The sequence below is a fragment of the Eucalyptus grandis genome, chromosome 5 (assembly GCF_016545825.1).
Source record: "Eucalyptus grandis isolate ANBG69807.140 chromosome 5, ASM1654582v1, whole genome shotgun sequence".
NCBI classification, from domain to species: Eukaryota; Viridiplantae; Streptophyta; class Magnoliopsida; order Myrtales; family Myrtaceae; genus Eucalyptus; species Eucalyptus grandis.
In genome coordinates, this window is record NC_052616.1 from 39,687,973 (window position 1) to 39,710,423 (window position 22,451).

The window sequence follows — 22,451 nt, forward strand, 5'->3', positions numbered from 1 at the left end:
TAATAAAGTTGCGGATTGGGTTGTTAAAGCTCATGTTCTTCAATTCCTTTGGGATTTATTTTATTCTAAAGCTCTGATGCTAAAAACTTAGAGAAGTGAATAAACTTCTTTGACCAGAAAAAAGAAAGAGGTGCTCTCCTCACCAAATCAAAACTCCTGATTTCGACGGCCTGCAAATCCGATGACCGGTTCGAGAAAACCAGCCTTCCAAACTCTCAGTCATGGCTTGAAAGCAAGCACATTCATCGCAATTTCTCGACCTGCTCGGTTAATTTCGTATCGGACGCTAGGTACGCCTTCGACGTACGCGCACGATCTTTCCATGGACACCCAGATCACCCGATTTGGTTCTGCATCGAGATAGAACGAACGCTGCAAAGTCGGCATCGAGTCTGGCCCAAAGCTGGATGGTGCAGACCGTTCGCGAAGGGTGGATCACGCCGACGTCCGATTGAGAGATTCCGTTTTATCAGTTGAACTCAGCGCAATGGTCTCTGCTCCTCGGTTTCTTTCTTCCTTTTTTTTTTTTTTTGGTAATTTTTTTGAGACAGTTTAATTTCTGCTAATTTCTGGGGCGAGGACGTAATTATTCAAAAAGACGGGCTTAACCACCGGGGGTTCGAAAATAAAAATAAAAGGTGAGGACGTATAATAGTTTTTCAAGACTAGAGACGACTAGGCTTGTCCATTCCTTATGATCATTTGACGTTATGAAAAATTGCAAAATGGGATTATTAAACAAAAAGAATTTTTGGCCTCATTAAAAAAAGGACAAAGATTTTTTTTTGTTTTGTAGAAATAAGTAAGAGTAAAGCTCCGTTTTATTTCGCGAAATTGTTTTACAAAAGTTTATTCCTTCTTTTCCTAGCCAATGAAAAATCTATGCTTAAATTTACAAATGATTTTCTTTTTAATAAATTAGAAATAATTTTCCAAAATAAAATTAAAAATTGGTGCTTAGACATGAAATTTTACACTTAAGCATGAGAACCCTAATAGTGGATACCAAGCAATACATCGAAGAAAGGCCGACAATCCCACTGCCTATGCCTAGGTTCTTGACACTCGTGCTCGAGTCCACTAAGCCAAGCCCATGACACCAATGGTTGCACCTAGGTCCATCAAGGTTGGGGTTGGGACATCAGTTTGCATGCTCGATGCCCTAGTGCTTAGGCACAAGTCCATAAAGGTCAAACACAAGATTTTGATGTTTGTGTCCGTATCCCCAACACTTGGGCTTGGGTCCACAAAGACCATACCAAGGTCCCCATCACCTAAACTCTAGTTCCCAACACTCGAGCTGAGTCCACAAGGGCCATGCCCATGACCTTGACACTCGGGCTTAGGTCCTGGTGTCCAAGCTTGTGTCTATTGAGGCCAAGGCTTGGGATTTTGATGCCTATGTTTGAGCCCCAGTGCTAGTGCTAAAGTCTTCGGTGCTCATGCTCAAGTCCATTGAGGTCAAGGCTAGAGTGCCTATGCCTTGGTCCATCAAGGCCTAGCATGGGAGCTTGATGCCAATGCTCAATCTCCTATGCTCAAGCTTGGGTCCATTGAGGTTGAAGCCCGAGACTCTAATGCCCACACTTTGGCCCATTGAGGCTAGGCTTGAGACCATAGTGCTAGTGCTTGATTCCTCAGTGCTAATGCCTTAGTTTATCAAGGCTAAACCCAGGAACTTAATTCCCATAGCCAAGTCCATCAAGGTTGGGCCCATAACCTTGATCCTACTTATGAGCCTAGCCCCAATGCTAGTGCTCAAGTCTCCGGTGCTCATGCTCAAGTCCATTGAGGTCAAGGCTAGAGTGCCCATGCCTTGGTCCATCAAGGCCTCGCATGGGAGCTTGATGCCAATGCTCAATCTCCTATGCCCAAGCTTGGGTCCATTGAGGTTGAAGCCCGAGACTTTGATGCCCACACTTTGGCCCATTGAGGCTAGGCTTGAGACCATAGTGCCAATGCTTGGTTCTTCGGTGCTAATGCCTTAAATTATCAAGGCTAAGCCCGGGAACTTAATGCCCACAGCCAAGTCCATCATGGTTGGGCCCATAACCTTGATCCTGCTTATGAGCCTAGCCCCAATACTAGTGCTCAAGTCTCCAGTGCTCATGCTCAAGTCCACTGAGGTCAAGGCTAGAGTGCCCATGCCTTGGTCCATCAAGGCCTATCATAGGAGCTTGATGCCAATGCTCAATCTCCTATGCCCAAGCTTGGGTCCATTGAGGTTGAAGCCCGAGACTCCGATGCCCACACTTTGGCCCATTGAGGCTAGGCTTGAGACCATAATGCCAGTGCTTGGTTTCTCGGTGCTAATGCCTTAGTTTATCAAGGTTAAACCCGGGAACTTAATGCCCACAACCAAGTCCATCAAGGTTGGGCCCATAACCTTGATCCTGCTTATGAGCCTAGCCTTGATGGACCCTAGGAACTTGGTTAGGGGTGTCAACGGCAACCCCAACCAAATCGAACCTTTTTTAGAGTCGCACTTGTTTCGACTTGAACCAAATCAAAAAGTGTGGTTTGGTTTGGGTTTCGGGTTTTCATTTTTTTTGGCCTTTGCATCCTCTGTCACAGTAATGTCACGAAGAGGGAGTGTAGCCTGTCGTGGACCATCGAGGCGGTATCATAAGACCCCAATCACCGTCTCAGCCTCCCATCCTTTTATCTCTGCCACCCACCTCCCCTATGGCCTCCTCCTCACGCCTCGATACTTCCTCTATCCCTAGTCTCCGCCGTGATCTTTGCTGCCGCGACAACAATAGGCTAGAATTCCGATCGCAGCGGCTCAATCCTATGCTCCTTGACCGCTCCTCCACCTTCTCATTGCCGGAGGGGTCGGTGGCTTCGTTGCCGGTGACAAAGATCTGCACGACTTGGACGCCGCTCTTCCTTTCACGATCGGCGTCGAGCTATCATCGGTGGAAACCGTGGAGTAAGACTCAACCTGGTTCAAAGGGGTGGGCTTGGGGCGCTTGGTGCGGAAGGTGTAGAAACGGAGGAGGAAGAGAGAGTCGTCACGGTGGTGGTGGTCGATTGAGGTGAAGTTGCCATTAAAAGTTGGTGAATTGAAGATGGGTGGGACGGTGGAGACCTTTTGAATTTGGGTTTGCCCTAGTGGTCACCCTTCCAATATGAAAGGGGGGAGGTGTGGGGTTCGAATCTTCACATTTTGAGGGAGGTTAGGATGGGGACAATTAGCGCTCATACATGACTTTGAGAGTGAATTGGGGGAGGATTTAAAAATAAAAATAAAAACTTGAAAATCCAAAATTCAAATTAAACCGTCAAACTATTTGAATTCATTTACTTGTTACTTGACCAAAATATATATATATATATATATATATATTCAAATGAGATCCAAACCAAAAAGATTCGAAATTTTTTGTTTGGATTAGGTCAGGCTGGCTCGGATACTTTTGACAATCCTAGACTTGAGCATGGCAACTGGTTCCCGAGCCCAGAGCCCAGGCACCAAGATCCTGCCCTTAGCCTTTGTAGAATTGGGTTCAAGTGCCTAGTATTTGAGCATGGGCATTGGGTCCATGAGCATGGCCTTCGTGGACTTGAGTTGGGGCACCAAGGAGCCGGACAAAGGCACCAAACTCCTGGGCTAGGCTTTTGTGGATTGAGGATGGGTGCTCATGCTTGTGCCTAGGTCTCTGATGCCCCAGTCAAAGTCCATCAAGGCCGGACTCAAGACTTTGGTGTCCGTACTTGAGTCCTCGGCTATCCATGCATGAGTCACCATCGCTTGAATAGTGTATGAATATTAGAAAAACTAGATTTTCCTCACTAAACAACAGAAAATATTTTTTTGTTCATTTTCATGTTGTAGTCAAGTATCAAGAAATATTGTCATTTTTTTTTGGAAAATTTTCCAAATAATGTCACTTTTTCTGCAAAACAAATAAGCCTAAGAGTTAATTTTATTAGTTTATTTAGTAAGATGAGTTTATGAAATATGAGTGTTCAAATGTATTTATAATCTCTATTGTGGCACTAGTTTATAACTAAAATTTTTATCACTCTTCTAACATCAATAAAACCACATGTTTGGTGTTCAAATTATTTTCTCGTTGAAGTTTACCATGTTCGATTGGCTTGGTTTCACACTAAAAGATTGGCGCGATACTCCTCGTCTCTTCAATCATGACTTAGGAAAGTACTATAGACGGCAGAGTATCAAGAGACTTAGGCGTCAAGGAGAGGGTTAAAATGCACCACTCTCCCTAAAATTCTGTGTCCTCATCTTGATTATTTCTCTATGATGCTCCACATAAATATCTCTTTTCTGAGTACCTAGGAAGACTATTTTGGAGACTTTTGTGAACACGTGGCTTGGAAAGTGAGCACGATTCTTTGATCCTAAAGAACATGAAATGTGCTAAAAATGAAAATAACTCAGTCAACAATAGAAATGTGCCATAAAATGTCCAACATAAAGTCACGTACTTGCAAAAGATTCAGAGTATTTTGTGAGCCTACGATGAATAGATGTTTCGTACCGGTAGATTTTAGTAGTTAGTAAATTTCAGATTCTCTTTGTGAGAAAATTTTGGGATTAAGACACCGGAGGTCCCTAAACTATATCATATTATTCAATCATGTGACTCGACTTACTTTTGAGCAATTGGGTTCCTAGGCTAATTTTTTATGCTTTTATGTTCCAGTGAGTCTTCTGTTAGAAAAGGGAAACAATGCTGACATGACAATCATGTTGCTATTAAATTCCAACATAGCTTCATAAGTGGTTTGTGAAAAACTTTAAACAAAATAACAAACACTAAAAACAACACACATATTAAGAATTCAGAAATAAAGAAATTTGGAAAAAAAAAATTACTATTATGTTTGGAAATGGTGCAAAGCACTCTTTGCACATTCAATGGTTGAATGAGTGACATGTGTATTTAAAAATTATTGTGTAATAGAATTCATCCACATGTCATTCATTTAACGATGAATATGTGAAAGTTCTTTTACGCTAATAGTAGAACCCAATAAAAATCCTCAAAAAAATAAATGAGAAGCGGGAGAAGAAGGTGACGTGTAAACTAGGACAGAGGTGATGGATCGCCGCAGCAAGGTCTAGCCAGGGACTACGCAACCCCGGCGAGGCTGAAGTCCAATAAAAACATGACTGATCTAATATTTATGACAAGGAGGGGTGATCTGAGCCCAGAGTATCAGCATATCATCATACCTGATCATACCTAATGGTTTAAGCCATCGTGTGAGGGCACAAGTGCTTTCAAATTTTCATTCCAGTCATTTTATCCAGGTGAACTAGATGATGAACCTGATAGCAAATCTCTTCATTTCATCCCATCAAGTTGAAAAAAACAGGTAATTCAGTACACTGTACATTAATTTGGGCACATCTGAATTGGTAACAGAAGTGACGAACTAAGAAGTGGGTCACCCATTCAAGCACCAATGCTTCCTAATTTGTACAGCTTTTGCACATCCCAGACTTCCTAGCCACTAGGCCTCGGCAAGTGTTTCTGCTTCCACCAATCAAAGTCATCGTAGTCGAGGAACCTTCTCTTCGGAAATGGCAATGGGATTCCGATTCGCTTGTTTGAGACAAGCATAAGATTGGTATGCCACGGCAACTAATGTTCATGCATTTTACGGGAGAATCTTGATTTACATCAAACAACTCTTGAGGTGCTTGATGAAGACCGCAACGTGTTGATGGTCATGGAATTCTGGGTATGGCGTTCGGTATAACGTTGCTGTTGGCTGTGCTCGCGGAGGTCCCTCATGGCTTTGAACCTCAGATCTTCATAGTAGGTGCTCGGTTCCGGGATCACGTCCGGTATGGCCATTTTTCCCTCGAGCATGTTCACCACCTCAGACATCGTGGGCCTTAGAGATGGAGATGCATTTGTGCACAAAAGAGCAACTTTGACCATGATTTTCGCTTCTTCTTCGTTGACTTCGGTCTCTAACTTCTGGTCGACAAGTCGCATCAAGTTTCCAGTCTGTTGCAAGCGACACGCCTGCAGCACAATTCAACATAAATCAGTACTTCATCATAGAGCTATTGATAAATTCTTATAGTATGTTCTTGCTTTAGGTCAAGTCAGAGACTCAGAAAAATACCCAATCCAATAGACAGAAACAGTCATCACTCGGCAGGCTACTGTTATTGCTTTTCCCGCTAACTATCTCCAAGGCCACAACTCCAAAGCTGTACACATCGGCTTTGTACGTGAGTTTACCCCACAATGCATATTCTGGAGCCATATATCCTCTGCAAACAAGATCACGATCTGTTAAATCCACAATCTTAAGAAATTATAGCATCACCAGAGAGCATAATCTATAGTCAAGGTGCTGTTGAGAAATTTTGGGCATGGAATTTGATGGGGAGAACATAACGTACATGGTTCCGGCAATTTTGGTGCTAATGTGAGTCTTCTCTTCATCATGAAGCCTGGCCAGTCCAAAGTCTGATATCTTCGGGTTTAAATCTCGATCAAGCAGCACATTAGTAGCTTTAATATCTCTGTGGACAATCTTGAGTCTAGACTCTTCATGTAGAAAGGCGAGACCCTTAGCGATCCCGGTGCAGATCTTATGTCTTGTGGGCCAGTCTAGCTGAAGTTGATGACGATCAGGACCTGTAAAACCCAAAAAGCCATAGATGCTCGTTATTTCGACATCTATCTAGGTCCTATTTTGTATGGTGCTTAAATCATATCTTGTATAAGTAGAACCGACCAAACAAGGCACGGGCAAGACTATTGTTCTCCATATACTCATAAACCAGTGATAGTTGATCTCCTTCAATACAGCACCCTCGGAGTTTCACAAGATTTGGATGTTGTAAGCATGATATCATTCCTATTTCATTCAGGAATTCTCGATTTCCTTGTCGCGATTTCGATGAGAGCTGCTTAACTGCTATTACAGTGCCATCATTTAATTGACCCTGCATGCAAACCCAATTATTAGAATTAACTTATAAGAAGGTTACATAAAGATGCATGAAACGGGACAAGACACATAACAGCATGCACCTTGTAGACAGCACCAAAACCGCCTTCCCCAATTTTGTTTGCAGGATCGAAGTCATTTGTTGCAGCTTTAATTTGTTTCAAGGAAAATGTCCAAGTCTGCAGATCTAGTCCTTCCATGCCTATATAAGCAGAGAATAGATGGAACATGAAACCAGAAAACTCCAGAAGGTAAACCCAAAAGAGAGAATTAGATCACTGATAAAGTAGAAACGAATATATACTCTGCAGTTAGGTACAAGTGCGTTCATTAGTGATATCTAATGCTGTGGAGCAACAAATTGAATGTCTAATTTTATGTAAGCCCAAGTAGACTATTGGCGACTTGCACAGTAAACTAGATAGCTGTGTTTTTTTCATTCAGTTAAAAAATGACAGGTGGTGAAGCACCAGATTGTGGTCTTCTCAAGTAAGTCAGACTGATGACAGAGAACATTCAGTCATATTTATCAAAATTCATAGAAACTGCACCTTGTCTTCTCTTGGTCCTTCCTTGGAAATAGCCTTTCCACTTAAGTATACAGAGTGATAAGAGAACAATGAAAAATGCTCCAGCTCCAACTCCAGCTCCAACTGTGACATAAGCAGTCTTTTGTTTTCCACCTCTTGAACACCCTTTGACTTCTGCCCAACAGAAACAAGACAAGCCAATAATGAAAATGATTGGTTGCACAGCTGGATAATGCTATAATCATAACTATCATATCAAAGGGCTTTAGAACCAATGTATTATGCTTATCAATGGCCTCAAATTTTATGCAGGTCAGCATCAGACTACCGAAACCATCTAGCTATACGAAATAGTGAAGATTTTCAGCCTCACCTGAAACTACAGAAATGGAGGAAATAAGTGGACCATAAGATCCTCTTTTAGGAATCCTTGTTGTCCCTTTTCCAGCAAAAATTAGACGAATCTCCAGCATATTATTTGTCACGCTGACATTATAGACTTCCTCTTTTGGCTTCTGAGCAGCACCTGCTGCAATCTCAATATCATAGTCCTTCAGAATCAACTTTTCCTGTGCCAAAGTCATTTAACCAAGATTTAATGTGCCAGAGAATTGAAACTATATGCAATGTGAAATCCAGGTGTTCCAATGAGAACTTAAGTACCTGAACATAAACATCAAACACCCGCCTCCCGAGGCTGTTATATGTTTTGTCATTAGTGAACTGTATCTCTGCAAATCTGAGTTTCACATTGTACATCCCGTTCTCCAAGCAATAATGAAAATAAGTCAGTGAAATCGGGGCTGTTCGTGCCGTTGAATCCAAGACGGTGAGGTTTGAGGAAAGTAGATACACAGAATAGCGCAGGTTTTGTTCATCGTTATCATCAATGAAGTCCCCTGTGCTACTGAATCCCCAGAACTCATTACGATTTAAATAGAATTTTGCAGCACCACCTTCTTCATCTTGATCTCCTTGATAGATGATCTTCTGCTTAGATTCCTTGATGGTTGCATCTTTTCCACCACAATTAACATGTAAACAACTTGAGTCTGATAAAAAAATTCATATGATTCAGAAAACTTCTGACCTTGACAGAGAGAAAATAACAGAAAACATTACTACAGCACCATGCAGTGGACAAGACCAAACAGTTGATGCTCAAAAATGAACAAGTATATAAAAAAATGTAGCAGTTTAACCCAACTTTGAAAATTCCATGGCTTTTGTGAGATGGAGAGCAATGATTCAGCAAGCAAATACTTACAACGTGGACATTGGAAGTTCTCCAAGCAAGGAACACCTCTGCCTCTGCAACAGATGTATAAATGAATTAGCCCCGACCAGCAAATATACCCACACCTTTCATTTCACAAGAAAACTCAGTGCGAATTAAAAAAAAAAAAACAAAAGAAACTGGGTATGTAGTCATATGGCCGTTTGGCAATCAAAATATTTGAACCCTTCAGATAGTTACAGATCTGAGACTTCTGTGAAAAAATGCTCATGAATGAAAAGCCGTCATATCAAAGATGATCACTTTGGCAACAAAACTGTGCTTTCAACTGAAGGATTCAAGCTTTTTACCGGAATCCGCCAAAAAAATAAAAATAAATAAAGAATGAAGACATATATTGGGCATGATGAAAGGCATCTTACGAGTTATTTTCTGCTGCGGAGTTTCTAAACAAATTCAAGTTCAGGTTCCTGAAGAAAATGGGCAGAGTAACAAAATCAGATTTTCCATGAATATCTTACAAAAGATATCTAAAGAGAAATATAGCACAGGTACAGGTGAGCTCACATGTTTTCTCGACAAGCAGGTTGGTGAGGACCTTGCCATGCGAAGCCATTGTATGAAAGATCACTGCACACAGCATGGGGAAAAACTAACTTTAAGATGGCAGGAATCGAGAGGATGGTGAGGGCAATCAACTCGATAAGAACAAGAAACGTACATGCTGGTTCCTTCCTTCAGGATTGAGTCCGGAACACTTCCCGTTAATAAATTGCTGGTAAGAAATCTAAGAAAAAATCACGTGACATAATTAATACAATAGGAAAAGAAAGAAACCATTAAAATGATCATCTGGATGCACTATGTCACATGGTACAGGCCATCAGCATATTTTATCAACAAAATTTTTGCTTTGCACTGACATAAGTAAGAGACGGCAAGACAAGAAGACTTGCATGGACACATGCATCCATGTGCATGCAAATGATGAACTTACATGAATTTTATGCGCCTTAAATTGATTGTAGCCGGAATTTGCCCAGTCAATTTGTTAAAACTGAGATCCCTAGGACCATAAAGACATAAGGTAAGCAAGCCCAGTTTCAGCTGTAAGAAGAATATTAAAACTTCTCAAGTCAAAAAATTAACAAGATTTACTTACAAAAATTCTAGATTCTGCAATTTCCACATGTATGCGGGAATTTGCCCAGATAAGTTGCAGCTTCTCAGTACCCTGTAACAATATGCTGCCAGGTTTAACAACTCAAACACCAAGCACATCCTAGGAGAATACAAACTCTGTATCGAAGAACGGAGACTAACAATGTCACTAAGCCTGTCATGTTGTCCAGTGCAGGAAATAGCTGGAGAGGACCATCAATGTCACTAATCCTCCTGTCAACGCATTTAATCATTAGCAATTAACTATGAATTAAACAAATATATGACTTGCATCCTAAATTACAAAATATAAAGCATTAATTGTGAGAAAGCTAATTACTCACAGGTCCTCTACTTTATTCAAGGCAGAAATGTGTGATGGAATGGGTCCTTCAAGTCCACTCGCATGCATTTCTCTTCAAGAGTTGAAGTGTATATGAAAATACACAGTACGTAGATTATAAGAAAAAAATACATTGATCATCAAACTTAACCCACACAAATTGTATTAAAGCCGTGATCTTACAGTTTATTCAGCTGCTTCCAGTTTTGGATAAAAATGGGTATTCTGCCGCTGAAGTTGTTGTCATTTATCCGACTGCAATATAAAATATAAAGTGTTAATAGGCATTCAAATCGTAATAGTAATGTAGGACAAGCACATCGTTGTCTTACAAATCTGTCAGATTTCCTAAGGTGGCAAATGTAGTTGGCACGTTTCCTGTTAGCTGATTGGAGGACAAAATCCTATGACCATGTCATGGCACCATGATAAGTAAATAAAAGTATAAAGCTGGAAGAAAAATAGTCCCAAGCTTAGGAGTAGTAGGGTTTCTTACAAATTCTGTAAGTTGATTAAACTCCCAAGCTCTTGAGGAACAGGACCAGAGAACTGATTGGCTTCAAGATTCCTGATTAAGAAACTCTATAATTGTTATTGAATTAACCAAATATATTCTTTCGTAATAGACTCCAACTAAATTATCTGGAACCAAAGGCGTTTTGGCCATTCTTCTGAAATTCAACAAATAGAGTTTTTTCCGACAGTCATGAGAAAGAAATTTTTATATAAATGTTCTAGATATAATTCTACATAAAAGGAAGTGGCAATCCATTGATGGAGAAAGGCAAAAAGAAACTGCAAAATATAGCTCCCATTGAACGTGCATCTCTGATGATTTCAAAATGCAACAATTGCTCAGGAAAGAAATGCACTGCAAAAATGATTAGATTTAGCATGAAACTTACAGATATGTTAGAGAGGTAATGTTTGCCAATGATGTCGGTATTGCTCCTGATAAGCGGTTCACAAGAAGAGAGCTGCATAACCATTTTTCTGTTAATAGTCAATCAGAGGAAAACATATGACATGAGGAAATCGAGGAGGATGGTTACATTGATGTCAACTGCATGGAACCCAACTCATCAGGAATTTCACCACTGAGGCAGTTGTAAGCAAAATCACTGCAATGTGAGAGTTCACCAGCATCTTAATAAAAAAAATTGCTATTTACCCCAAATTATAATTGGACACAAAGTCGCAAAATAGCGTAACAGATGAAGGAAGTGGAAACTAATCCTTACATCACTCTGAGGTAAGGGAGCTTGGCAAGCTCAGGGGGAAGAATTCCGGGTAGACTATGAAACTTCAGCACTCTGTGATGCACGATAATCAGGTCGATGTTAAGTACAAGAGATGGCTCCATTGCATATTTGGAAAGTTATAGTGTAACACCATGAATCAGCATTGAAAATTGCAGATAAGATTGCTGAACTCATATATATACTGAAGAGACTAATTTACATCTCCTGGAAAAAGCATAAATAAGCACAAAGATAAATACTGATATGTCCCTCTTCTTCACTGATGCCACCACATTTTGCACTTTAACAACCCTTTTTCTTTTCTGGAAATACATATTGGAAGACATTGCCTTTTGTGGTTTGTTAAAGCAAATGTCTGGGAGAAATGGTGAAAGTTATCAAATTTTGAATGGCAATTATATCTTCTCTTAATTGGACTTATGAGGGTGATTTCACACTTTCGAGAACAACCATGTCAAGACACTCAAAAACTTTACGTTGCTGCTTTCAGAAACAGCTCAATATCAAGTACAGTTCTAATGGTTGCAAGAGACATTTTGATCAGAAAAAAACTAAAATGTGCTTGTCTAAGAGTGGAATAATGATCTATTTTACCAATGAACTACATCAATCATATTGCCCAAACATTATATTATGAAAACACAAGTAAACGATTTAATGTATGATTTCATTAAAATTCACAAAGATTGGTGCAAAAAATAGGGATAAGTATGAAGCAATGCAGACAGGCAGAGTAGCATTGAGATGGTAATCAATGGAAGAAGCTTCAGTGATTGGATGAGGGACTTATACATCTTTACGACATGACAGAAGGTATCGTTCCCAATGTTGCATTCACAACCAATGCTACTCTCAGCTTCTGCTGGCGGCTGCAGTGCTAACCCAACCATTCGTATTTCACAATTGTCACCATCAAAATCCCAGTATGTCGACCCCATTGTGCTCGTGATCTCGTGGAGAGCATCAACTAAATTGCATGAACAGAAAAGAAAGCACCATTAGAGAAAGTGAAGGTATAAGTTAAGATTGTTAATGACAGGAAATTGACTAGTAATGAAGGATGTAGTTGCTTTGCCAAAGAAAGTTAATGCTCTGGTAGATGATTACTACATCCATTTTCTCTCGCTTTTGTGATTATGGAAAAGAAAATGAGAAAAAAATAGAAACACAAAATGAGTTACCATAGTCCATAAGTTCAGACCAAAGCCCCTTCTGTAAATGTCAAGTATTTATTTAGTAAATAAGGTCAGTATGACTCTTTTCTGTGAAATGATTCAACCACGGAGACAACCTATTACTATTCTGTAATATTGTGGCTTCAGTTGGGAGGGGTAAAGGTACATCTGATGCATCATAATCAGAAAATTGGAGGTGTATAATGTCACCTTTAATTACACAGTGCTTGCAAGGCGAGTAAAACTGCAAGCGTCCAAGGTAAACAATTGTGTAGAAGAGGTGACAAACATAACAGCGACGACAAGGTTTCTTCACTTTACCACAGCGGTCATCTATTTTAGGGTTGCCATAACATTCTCAAGGACACTCAAGATCGCTATACAGACCAGCAAGAAAAGCTACCCAAAAACTGTTTCTGAATAGGTCAGCCAACAAATTTCCATTGCTCGTACCAGTTCCACGAGCCCAAAAGAGAACTTAGCCATCCATAAAGCATGTGGCATTCAATAATATACCTAATATAGGCATCAGGCAAATTCATTGAAGGATAGACTAAAATTGCCTTACCCAAATTAGAGTTTTTTAACATGAGTCCCATTATCTGACCGAATAATATAAAATAGAAAGTGCCTCTTATCTTCCCTTCTTTCTGGCTACAGAACCTGAAAACTCCCATCTCTACTTACCAATCAGAATATGTTAGAGATTCTCACATGAATCTTACACTAAATTTTCCCCATCTCCCAGTCAGCTCCAACACTGTCATTAAAAGGAAATAAAATGCAGAGCAGAGAAACAGAGCGCAACGAGCTAACCCCATCTACTCTCAGCAACGTGAACCAACCGAAACCCAGATTTCCAGAGAGCAAAAGCTTGCAACTCTCCCGCAATTTCTCAGCATCCAAACACGTACTTATACCGTTCACAGCAGAAAAAGACTAACTCGTACCTTCCGCTTGGGGCAGCCTTGACTCGGCCAGCCACACCAACCCGAAGCAGCTCAACCCCATGAAAATCAAGAAAACGAACGAGTTCTTGCCCGCCATGATCAAGAACCTCGGCCTCCCGAGGAACTAATGGCAAAGAAAACTTCCGAGCTGGGACCTATTCTGGATCTCGGAGGAAGAGAGACGTCTTGGAGCTCGAGCAAATGGCAAAAAAACCAGCAAATGCTGTGCTCCCTACTTAACGTACTAGTCAACAAAGCAAGCGAAGCCTCCAGTTCCAGTTCCCGGATGGGGAAAAAGAGAGAAAGCAGGTGGAAATGCTGGCACTCGGAAACAGTTTGACAAGTTGGCGGGAGGGAATGGTTTTCTGACTCGATGCATATCTTACTGGTTTCTCTCTTGTTTGAAAAGTATTGAACATTCCGGGGAGGGCAAGAACCATTCGGCAGACGGAGGAAAGGACGTGGACGTTTCTCCCCGTGCTGTCGTTCTCGTTAGCCAAAACAAAACTGGATTGTCCTAGCATGGAGGCGAGGTCAAAGTGCCCTTTATGGTTAAATTCCTGAGGTTGAAGGACCTTTATCGTCGACCTGACTTATCTTCTTTTTAACGTGTGAGCCACGCTGCTAAAAAGAAGATGGTCTAGATGTCTTTTCTCTGGAGGATGAACCATTTGGAAAAATGTGTGGTGGAAATATTTCCTGAGAGCAGTGATGTTGACTCCGATGGTCTAGATGAATCCCATTGACTAAATAATGGTTTGTGCTTCTTGGTAAGGCATGAGATTTTCTAATGATAGCTCCTCCCGTTGATGTGATATTCATAGAAACTAATCAATCAAATCAAATAATGATTCATTAACACATAAAAAAAGTCAAAGAATGAGTTGATGGGCTACACATAAACAAAAACCTCAAATTGCAGATAGGGTGTCTTTTTTTTTTTTCCCAATCTTACCATAAATAGACTATCATTTCCAATCCTCTATGATCTCGTTGAACGAAAAATCCAGCACTGATAATTTCAATAAATGTAAATTGGTCGTCAAAAGAGACAAATCGCTTCTATGAACATGCTACTGAAGCCATCTTACTTTTGAAAGGAGTTTTTTAGAGTCTCCACTAGAGTTGCTCGCATCAAATCACAGATCTAGGAGGAGCAGCATTTGTACAAGTTTTTTGAACTATTCATCTAGGTTTGGATATGGAGAAGGAATTGGACGAGAAAATGATTGAATCTTCTCAACTTTTGACTTTTTAATTTTTCTTTTTTCTTTACTTTTTCAAAAAAATTATAAATATATTGATAAATGCAATTGTTTATTAAGGATATGAAAGCAATATCTATTGGAATGAAAATGTTTACGAATAGCAAATAAGATTTACCATGAACAAATTAAGTCCATTACTGATTTTTTTTACTATTGAAATTTACTTACTAATATTACATAAGTTATCGTGAATAAGTAAAATTTCCGAAGAAGAAATAATTTTAATGACAAATAGATTCACTTCACCGACAAATGAATACCGACGACAACTACACAAGAATTTTCATTTTCCTTTTGAAATATACAAATAAATGTCAAACTTATTTTTGGCGTATATGATGTTCCACGTCGTACAAGTGAGCTGTTGACATGCTGCCAAAATTGACGTGACATGCTACCGAAATATACACGCGACTTCACGTAAGAAGTCTCCTAGATAAGAATATCTGAATGGTACGGACACTGTGCAGGTATCTTTTTTATTTTTATTTTTTTCCGTTTACTCTTAATTATTCTAATGCGAATTCGGTAGCTGAACTCTTGATTTTTCAAATTTATACGGTTGCTGTCCGTCAAAACCTTTGAATTTTCTTTTATTTTTCCCGATAAATTCATTAGAGTCGGTGAATTGTGATTGAAGCAAAGAAGAGGAGAAATTGCAAGGATTCACCAGTGCATATTCAGCCAAACATACTTGTGGATTTCGATATGGACAACCAAAGGACATTCAACCAGACATACTTGTATTGCTTTTAAATACCAACAGACACCGAGAGTAATAGGTAAGCAACTGAAATCTCATACTAACTTCCTTTTGGCATAAAGTATGCAAATTTCAATTCGATCATGAATTTATTGTACAGAATTCCAATTCAGTTATAAACTTTCAATTTTTTTTTACATATGTAATCCTAATTTTTAATGCAAAATTCCAATGAAATCTTTTCTGGCCAATTTCAATCAAGAGTAGCTAAGGCGACGATCCAGGCAAGACGTTCTTTTGAGTAGAGTTGCTAGTGTTAGTATGCTGTGTAAGACGGCCATCAATAATTGGATGCTAGTTCAATAATTTCTTGCGGCGATTGGCTAGGAGAACCATCTTGGAATATTCACGTGAAGGTTTAGATCTACAATGACAAAATTGGAAAGTTTTAGACTAGATTATCATCTAATTTATGAAGAATTTGGTAATTATTTGGATTAATACAATGAAAAATCCCAAACTACTATACCTAAGATAAATTTATCCAAAATTAATTTTTGACTATAAAAACCACCAAATTGGTATATTAATGACAAACTTAACTTTTGATAGTTTCCATTAAATTAGATCAATACCATAAAAAATAACAATTGGTACACCTGTAATAAAAGGAAGTTCAAATACTAAATTAATACATCCACCAATTGTCATGTGTTATCTCAGTCAGCAATTTGATGATAAAACTTAATAGAAATTAATTGATAGCAAATTTATCACATGTATATCAATTTGAGATTTTTGATGTTTAAAATATTAATTTTAATTAAATTTATTATAGATATACTCGTTTAAATTTTTCATAATATCAGCCCTAATTATCTGATCCGCGGTGTGCACAGCTTGGGCTGACCATTGCGTGGCATGCACAAGGAATAATGAGTACGTATGGACATGACGGCCAGGTCTACCTTCCGACCATCACACGGAGTCCCTAGGGAAGAACCAAAAGTCAAATTTGCATTAATATAAGACGTAAAACCTCGCAATCTAGAGCAAAGCAAATTCTATTTTAATTATGTCATGCGACAGGATGGTGTTTGGTTCGAACAAAATAAGAAAAATATGGATGTGGACTATTCAATTTAGTTTGCTCCTCCACATCAAAGATGCCCCTTAAGGTAGTGGCACATAAGTTTGCCTACATAGTGCTTGGTGATATGCCTTGGATCGAATAAACTTGGATAAACCAGGATATAAGGCTGGATTTGCGATCCAAGGAATGATAATTTTGTTGAACTCGGATTATGTAGTTGAAAAGTAAAAGGACGTTCACTTGGTTACCATGAAAGATCAAAGGGAGTGATGGGTTGAAAAATAAAAGGACATTCACTCGGTCACCATGAGAGATAGAAGGGAATGATGGTGCAACCAATGTGAATTCGAGAGCACTATTTCCCCCCTCCTTTCTTGTCCTCATCACATCAGTTCGGGGTTTGGTCCATCGCCAAATCATTTGTCTTTACTAGCAGAAAATTGCTTTGTCATCATATGCGATAATTCGAATCATTTCAAGCATTGAGTCTCGAAAAAAAAAGTACCTAAAGTGATGGAATTTTGACTGGGCCGTAATATATGAATAACATCGTAAGCCTTTCATATCTAATGTGGGACTTTGGACATTAAAATCTTAACCAAATGGAATTGAAATATCAAGATGTGTGTTGAAGTATTATTCAACATCGCCTCACAACATGTAATAAATATTTTTTTTTATTAGTTTAAACTTTTGGATTGGACTTTCTAAGGTGTGTGGACACGATTGGGTTGGTTGGCAATGTGGACAAGAAGAGCCACTGGCACCATTTTGTCTTCTTTAAGTCAAAAGTTTTAAAGTTTATTAAGACGGGAGATTATGACACTATACTATGTTCAAAGATTGTTCCTTAAATCATGAATTTTCTTCTCCCTGCAAGTGGATAGATTCCCTATGCTCTTTGTTAAGACTAGGGGTATGCAAAATGCATTGCCCCCTGAAGCGGAAGTCACTTGGATTGGCCAGTTTGGTCCAATTCCCGAGAGTGTTGATCTAGTTCCCAGTTCCTAAAAGTGGAATTGGTGCCCGGGCGGTTTGGTGTCTAGCCGTACTGGACTGGACTGACTAAATATACTTTCTTATTTTATTTCTTCCAAAAAATTAGTAAAATGTGAAGTAAATACTATCTCGGTTTGGTCCAAGCAGTGGGGAAAAAAAGTAATGGGAAAAAAGTAGTGGGAAAATATAAATGATTGTTTCAATTGGACTAGACCAAAACCAAACCGGATTGATGGTTTGGTCTGGTTCCTAATCTTAGGACCAACCTATTTGGTCCCTGGTTCCAATTTCTAGGAACCGGATCGAATTAGGAACCAATCACCCCTAGTTAAGAGCGGTCAAAGCAAAGGATATTTTGAGTTTTATCATGGCCTGCCCAGTCCCATTCATATTGCAAGCATTCTAATGCAATAGCGAAGTCGATGAAGAGAGCCGGGGTAACGAAGTTCTGTTTGTCATTTATCGTTGTTTCCCTTCTGTTGTGCACGCTGAGGTATCTTTTTCTTGCACCATACTAAGTTCACCTTTTTTCTGACCTTGTGAATTGCAACCTGTCCGTGTTGAGATCAAGAGAGATTTAGTTTCTTAGCACTTAATCCCTAGAAATTATCTCGCAAAGGAATACTCAAATTCGATAGCTCGCATCCATCAAATCATTTGAGTGCCCCTTGTGTTTCTACCTCGGCCGAGTCCTTGGTAATTGGCCTAGGAATGTATCTGGAATAGTGTGACTATTAGAAACACACTTATCGCCGAGTCGACTAGGTGGAATTTAAACTAGACCGATGCCAGAGTCAGGAGATTGTTGGGTCAATGTAGTAGAAGTCAGATATGTTTGTTGTTTGAGCAAATGGAAAAAACTATGTCGAATATTCATAAATAGTTTAGGGACCACGTCAAACAAACTCAAAGTCTAGAGAGAATATTACATATTGTGTTAAAGTTCAGAAACTATTCATATAATTTTTCCTCTTAAAAAGCTAGAACTTCCAAAGTAAAAAGAAAAAAAAATCAACAAAATCAAAAAATCAACACAAGGGAGTTTTCTAGAGCATCTGAACCGCAGTCGACACATACCATGGTCAAATCATAAGAAGCCTAGCGATGGACAATCGAACTCATTCTATCTTGACAAGTAATTTCTTCCCTTTGACCACTAGACGCCCCTCAATCCCAAAAACCACAACTTGCTTCTCCTGCTCATCTTCTAGAATGCACAAAGTTTACATTGCCCGCAAAGAGATGCATTGCGCATTTTTCTTGCACGATCCGATCGATTCTTATAGGTCCTAATGAAATTACAAATCGTGTCAAACTCTCGCGCTGGACAAATCGGAGACAAGGGTGAACCAAAAGCAAAGGCTGCGCATAGCCCTTGCCAGATTGCAAAGTTTCGATCACTCCTGGCCTTAGAATATAATTTAACCCAATCACGTTTTCATCATGAGCAAAGCATCGTTTTCTCGAGGGTAAATTGAATTGATAGGTGCTTGAATTTGGGGAGAATCAGCATTTAAGGACATGAATCATTGATTTATCGCAGATCAAGATCGGAGATGTGCATATATAGTGCTCGCACGAGTGCTCGAGCTAATGTTTTTTATTGACTTGTTACAATAGTACTACTGCTGTGGATGACAAAAAAGGTATGATCTTATATTTTATTTTGAAAACTCTAGGAGTTTAATTCTTTAGTTTCGAACCATAGGACAGCCCTCACTCTCGCCCAATCTAGTGAACGGTTGTTGCCTAAGCAAGGGCGACCCTTGCTCGAGAGTGGCCCTTGCCAAGCTAGGCCTAGGTGTTTCTTGCTTGAGGTAGAGACCTCCGTGAGCCATCGACAAGGCCTGGCGGCCGGGGGAGATAAAAAGAAAGAAAAGAAAAAAGAAAAGAAGGAAAAGAGAAGAAAATTAAAAAAAAGAAAAAAATTAATAAAAAATTTCATATCAACATCAATCATATCATATAGGACACCTAGCGTCCATGTGATCGATTTTTAGCTAAAATTGATCGGATGAAATTAATTACCAAAACAAAAAAAAAATTTAAGACTAAATAGACAAAATCTAAATGTTTATAATTGAATTGGAAAAAGTATAATGGGTTTGGACATTTTAGATAATTTTCCCCATTTATCTATGTGCAATTAATGAGGTATATCAACAATGTTCAAACAAGAAGAATCTTCGGTGATTTTTCAACCTTTGGATCAAGTCCATTAGATCGCACTCCTTCATTTCACTTTCGTTCCAATGGTAGAATCCCCGGCTTAATTCGTTGGTGAAATTCTGACCCAAAAAAATAAAAATAAAAAGAATTCGTCTGAGAAATTTTGCCATTGTTTTCGTTTATCCATTTTTTTTCAAGGAGTACTGACAACGCCTGGAATGCCCCAGGTATTTCGTCTAGATGGTCAAAGTCAAACCTCAAAAATCGCCTTCTCAACCACCGAGAAAGAGAAAGCAGAATTATACAATTCCAAAATAGAGTTAAGTCAGCAGGAGGGGGTTGGCTCGAATCGGGTCGACCATTTCGGATGCGCAAAGTTGAAGTTACTGAGACGAACGCAAATACTCAGAAATTGACAGACCTCCCATAAGACATTGATTACGCAATAGCATACGAATTATCGTTGAGGAGATACGACGACGGCTTACAAGCCTAAACCTGTCCAGGATCAATACATGCCCCAAAAACTCAACCAAAACTAATATCCAATCAATCCCAGCAGCAACTTGATGCAAGTCTAGGGTAGGCTTTCTCAAACAATAGGATTGGGAGAGTGACTCGCACACGGGAAACAATTTGGCCGATCTTCTTAGTCGAGAGAGTTGGTCTTCAATGCGGGCTGCATCACAACTGGTCATAATGTTCCAACCTGGTTTGAAGGGGAGGGCTTCGGGCGCTTGGTGTGGAAGGCGTCGGAGTGGAGGAGGAAGAGAAAGTCGTCACGGTGGTGGTGGTCGATTGAGGTGAGTTGCCATTAAAAGTCGGTGAATTGGAGAGAGAGAGGTGTGACTGGTGGAGGTTAGGTTAATGCCCGTACATTTTGAATTGGGGGATTTAAAAATAAATATAAAAACTCAAAATCCAAAATCCAATTTGAAACGTTAAACTACTCGGATTCATTTACTTGCTACTTGAACTAAATGAGACCTAAATCGAAAAGATTTGAAAATTTTTGTTCGGATTATGTTAGTTTGGCTTGGATATTTTTGATAACCCTAGAATAGAGCATGGCAACTAGTTCCCGAGCCGAGGCACAAGGATCCTACCCTTAGCCTTTGTGGACTTGGGCTCAAGTGCCTAGTATCTAGGCATGGGCATTGGGTCCATGATTACGACCTTTGTGGACCTAGCTGGGGTGTCAAGGAGCCAGACATAGGCACCGGATTCCTAGGCTCGACTGTTGTGGATTGAGGATGGGTGTCTATGTCCTAGTCTCCGATGCCCAAGTCAAATTCCATCAAGCCCACACTCAGGACTCTGGTATCCATACTCGATTCCCTGGCTGTCCACGCATGAGTCATTATCACTCAAATAGTGTATGACTATTAAAAAAAATTAGATTTTGCTTACTAAACAATTGAAAATATTTTTCAGTTTGTTTTCACGTTGCAGTCAAATAACGGGAAATATTGCCGTTTTTCTAGAAAATATTTTCTAGATAATGTCACATTTTCTGTGAAACAAATAGAGCCTAAGAGCTAATCAATTAATTTATTTAGTAAGATGAGTTTATGAAATATGAGTGTTCATATGTGTTTATAATCTCTGTTGTGGCACTTGTTTATAACAAAATCTTTCTATCACTCTTGTAACATCAATAAAACCACATGGTTGGTGTTCGATTATTTTCTCATTGAAGTCTACCATGTTCAATTGGCTTGGTTTCACAATAGGAGATTGGCGACCATACTCCTCGTCTCTTCAATCATGACTTAGGAAAGTACCATAGAAGGCAGAGTATCAAGAGACTTTGGCGCCAAGGAGGGGTTAAAATGATCAAACACCACTCTCTAAAATTCTGTGTCCTCATCTTGATTATCTCTCTATGATGCTTAACATAAATGTCTCTTTTTGAGTACCTAGCAAAACTATTTTGAAGAGTTTTGTGAACACCTGGGTTAGAAAGTGAGCACGTTTCTTTGATCCTAAAGAACATAAAATGTGCTCAAAATGAAAAGAACTCGGTCAAACAATAGAAATATGCCATAAAATGTCTAACATAAAGTCACGTACATGCAAAAGATCCAGAGTATTTTGTGAGCCTACGATGGATAGGTGTTTCGTGCCTGTAGATTTTAGTAGTTAGTAAATTTCAGATTCTCTTTGTGAGAAAATTTTGGGATTAAGACACCGGAGTTCCCTAAACAATGTCATATTATTCAATCATGTGATTCGACTTACTTTTGAGCAATTGGGTTCCTAGACTAATTTTTTGTTTTTGTTTTTATGTTCGAGTGAGTCTTCTGTTAAAAAAGGAAGCAATATTGACATGACCATCAAGTTGCCATTAAATTCCAACGTAGCATCATAAGTGGTTTGCGAAAAACTTTAAACAAAATAAAAAGATATTTAGGAAATAAGGAAACACTAAAAACAACGGAATAGTAAGAATGGTTAATATCCCTGAAAAACTCTAAACCGGTACATCTGCGATAAATTTATCCCAAACTATTTTTTTGATTACCAAAAACCCCAAATTAATATATATTTGACAAATTTACCCAAAACTTGTACATTTGTGATAAATTTAGCCTCTATTAATTTTCGTTAAAT

The 22,451-nt window shown here is 39.2% G+C and overlaps 1 protein-coding gene across 2 annotated transcripts; it reads right to left on the bottom strand.

The window, feature by feature from the left end:
* Positions 1-5,293: 5,293 nt before the first annotated feature.
* On the bottom strand, positions 5,294-14,130 carry LOC104445059 (probable LRR receptor-like serine/threonine-protein kinase RFK1). Of its 2 annotated transcripts, XM_010058862.3 has the most exons (24): positions 13,607-14,130; positions 12,274-12,448; positions 11,461-11,532; positions 11,272-11,340; positions 11,125-11,196; positions 10,716-10,787; positions 10,552-10,623; positions 10,403-10,474; positions 10,221-10,292; positions 10,039-10,110; positions 9,878-9,949; positions 9,713-9,781; positions 9,437-9,502; positions 9,283-9,345; positions 9,138-9,185; positions 8,746-8,789; positions 8,142-8,530; positions 7,852-8,047; positions 7,500-7,652; positions 7,032-7,150; positions 6,733-6,943; positions 6,395-6,632; positions 6,112-6,262; positions 5,294-6,008 (listed from the first exon to the last, which is right to left on the bottom strand). In XM_010058862.3, the coding sequence occupies exons 1-24, from the start codon at positions 13,701-13,703 to the stop codon at positions 5,658-5,660; spliced, it is 3,015 nt and encodes a 1,004-aa protein (XP_010057164.2). In that variant the 5' UTR covers positions 13,704-14,130; the 3' UTR covers positions 5,294-5,657. The 2 variants fall into 2 exon arrangements, with proteins under 2 accessions (XP_010057164.2, XP_039169121.1); XM_039313187.1 differs by lacking the exon at positions 13,607-14,130 and having other exon boundaries at positions 12,282-12,407.
* Positions 14,131-22,451: the final 8,321 nt, after the last annotated feature.

What these genes read in the sequence shown, in the direction of transcription:
- LOC104445059 (XM_010058862.3), bottom strand. Translation starts at nt 13,703, where the DNA reads ATGGCGGGCAAGAACTCGTTCGTTTTCTTGATTTTCATGGGGTTGAGC. An exon ending in TTAATCAACTTACAGAATTT is followed by an intron (nt 10,624 to 10,715) that starts GTAAGAAACCCT and finishes ACATGGTCATAG; the next exon opens with GATTTTGTCCTCCAATCAGC. An exon ending in ACCAAAATTGCCGGAACCAT is followed by an intron (nt 6,263 to 6,394) that starts GTACGTTATGTT and finishes TCTTGTTTGCAG; the next exon opens with AGGATATATGGCTCCAGAAT.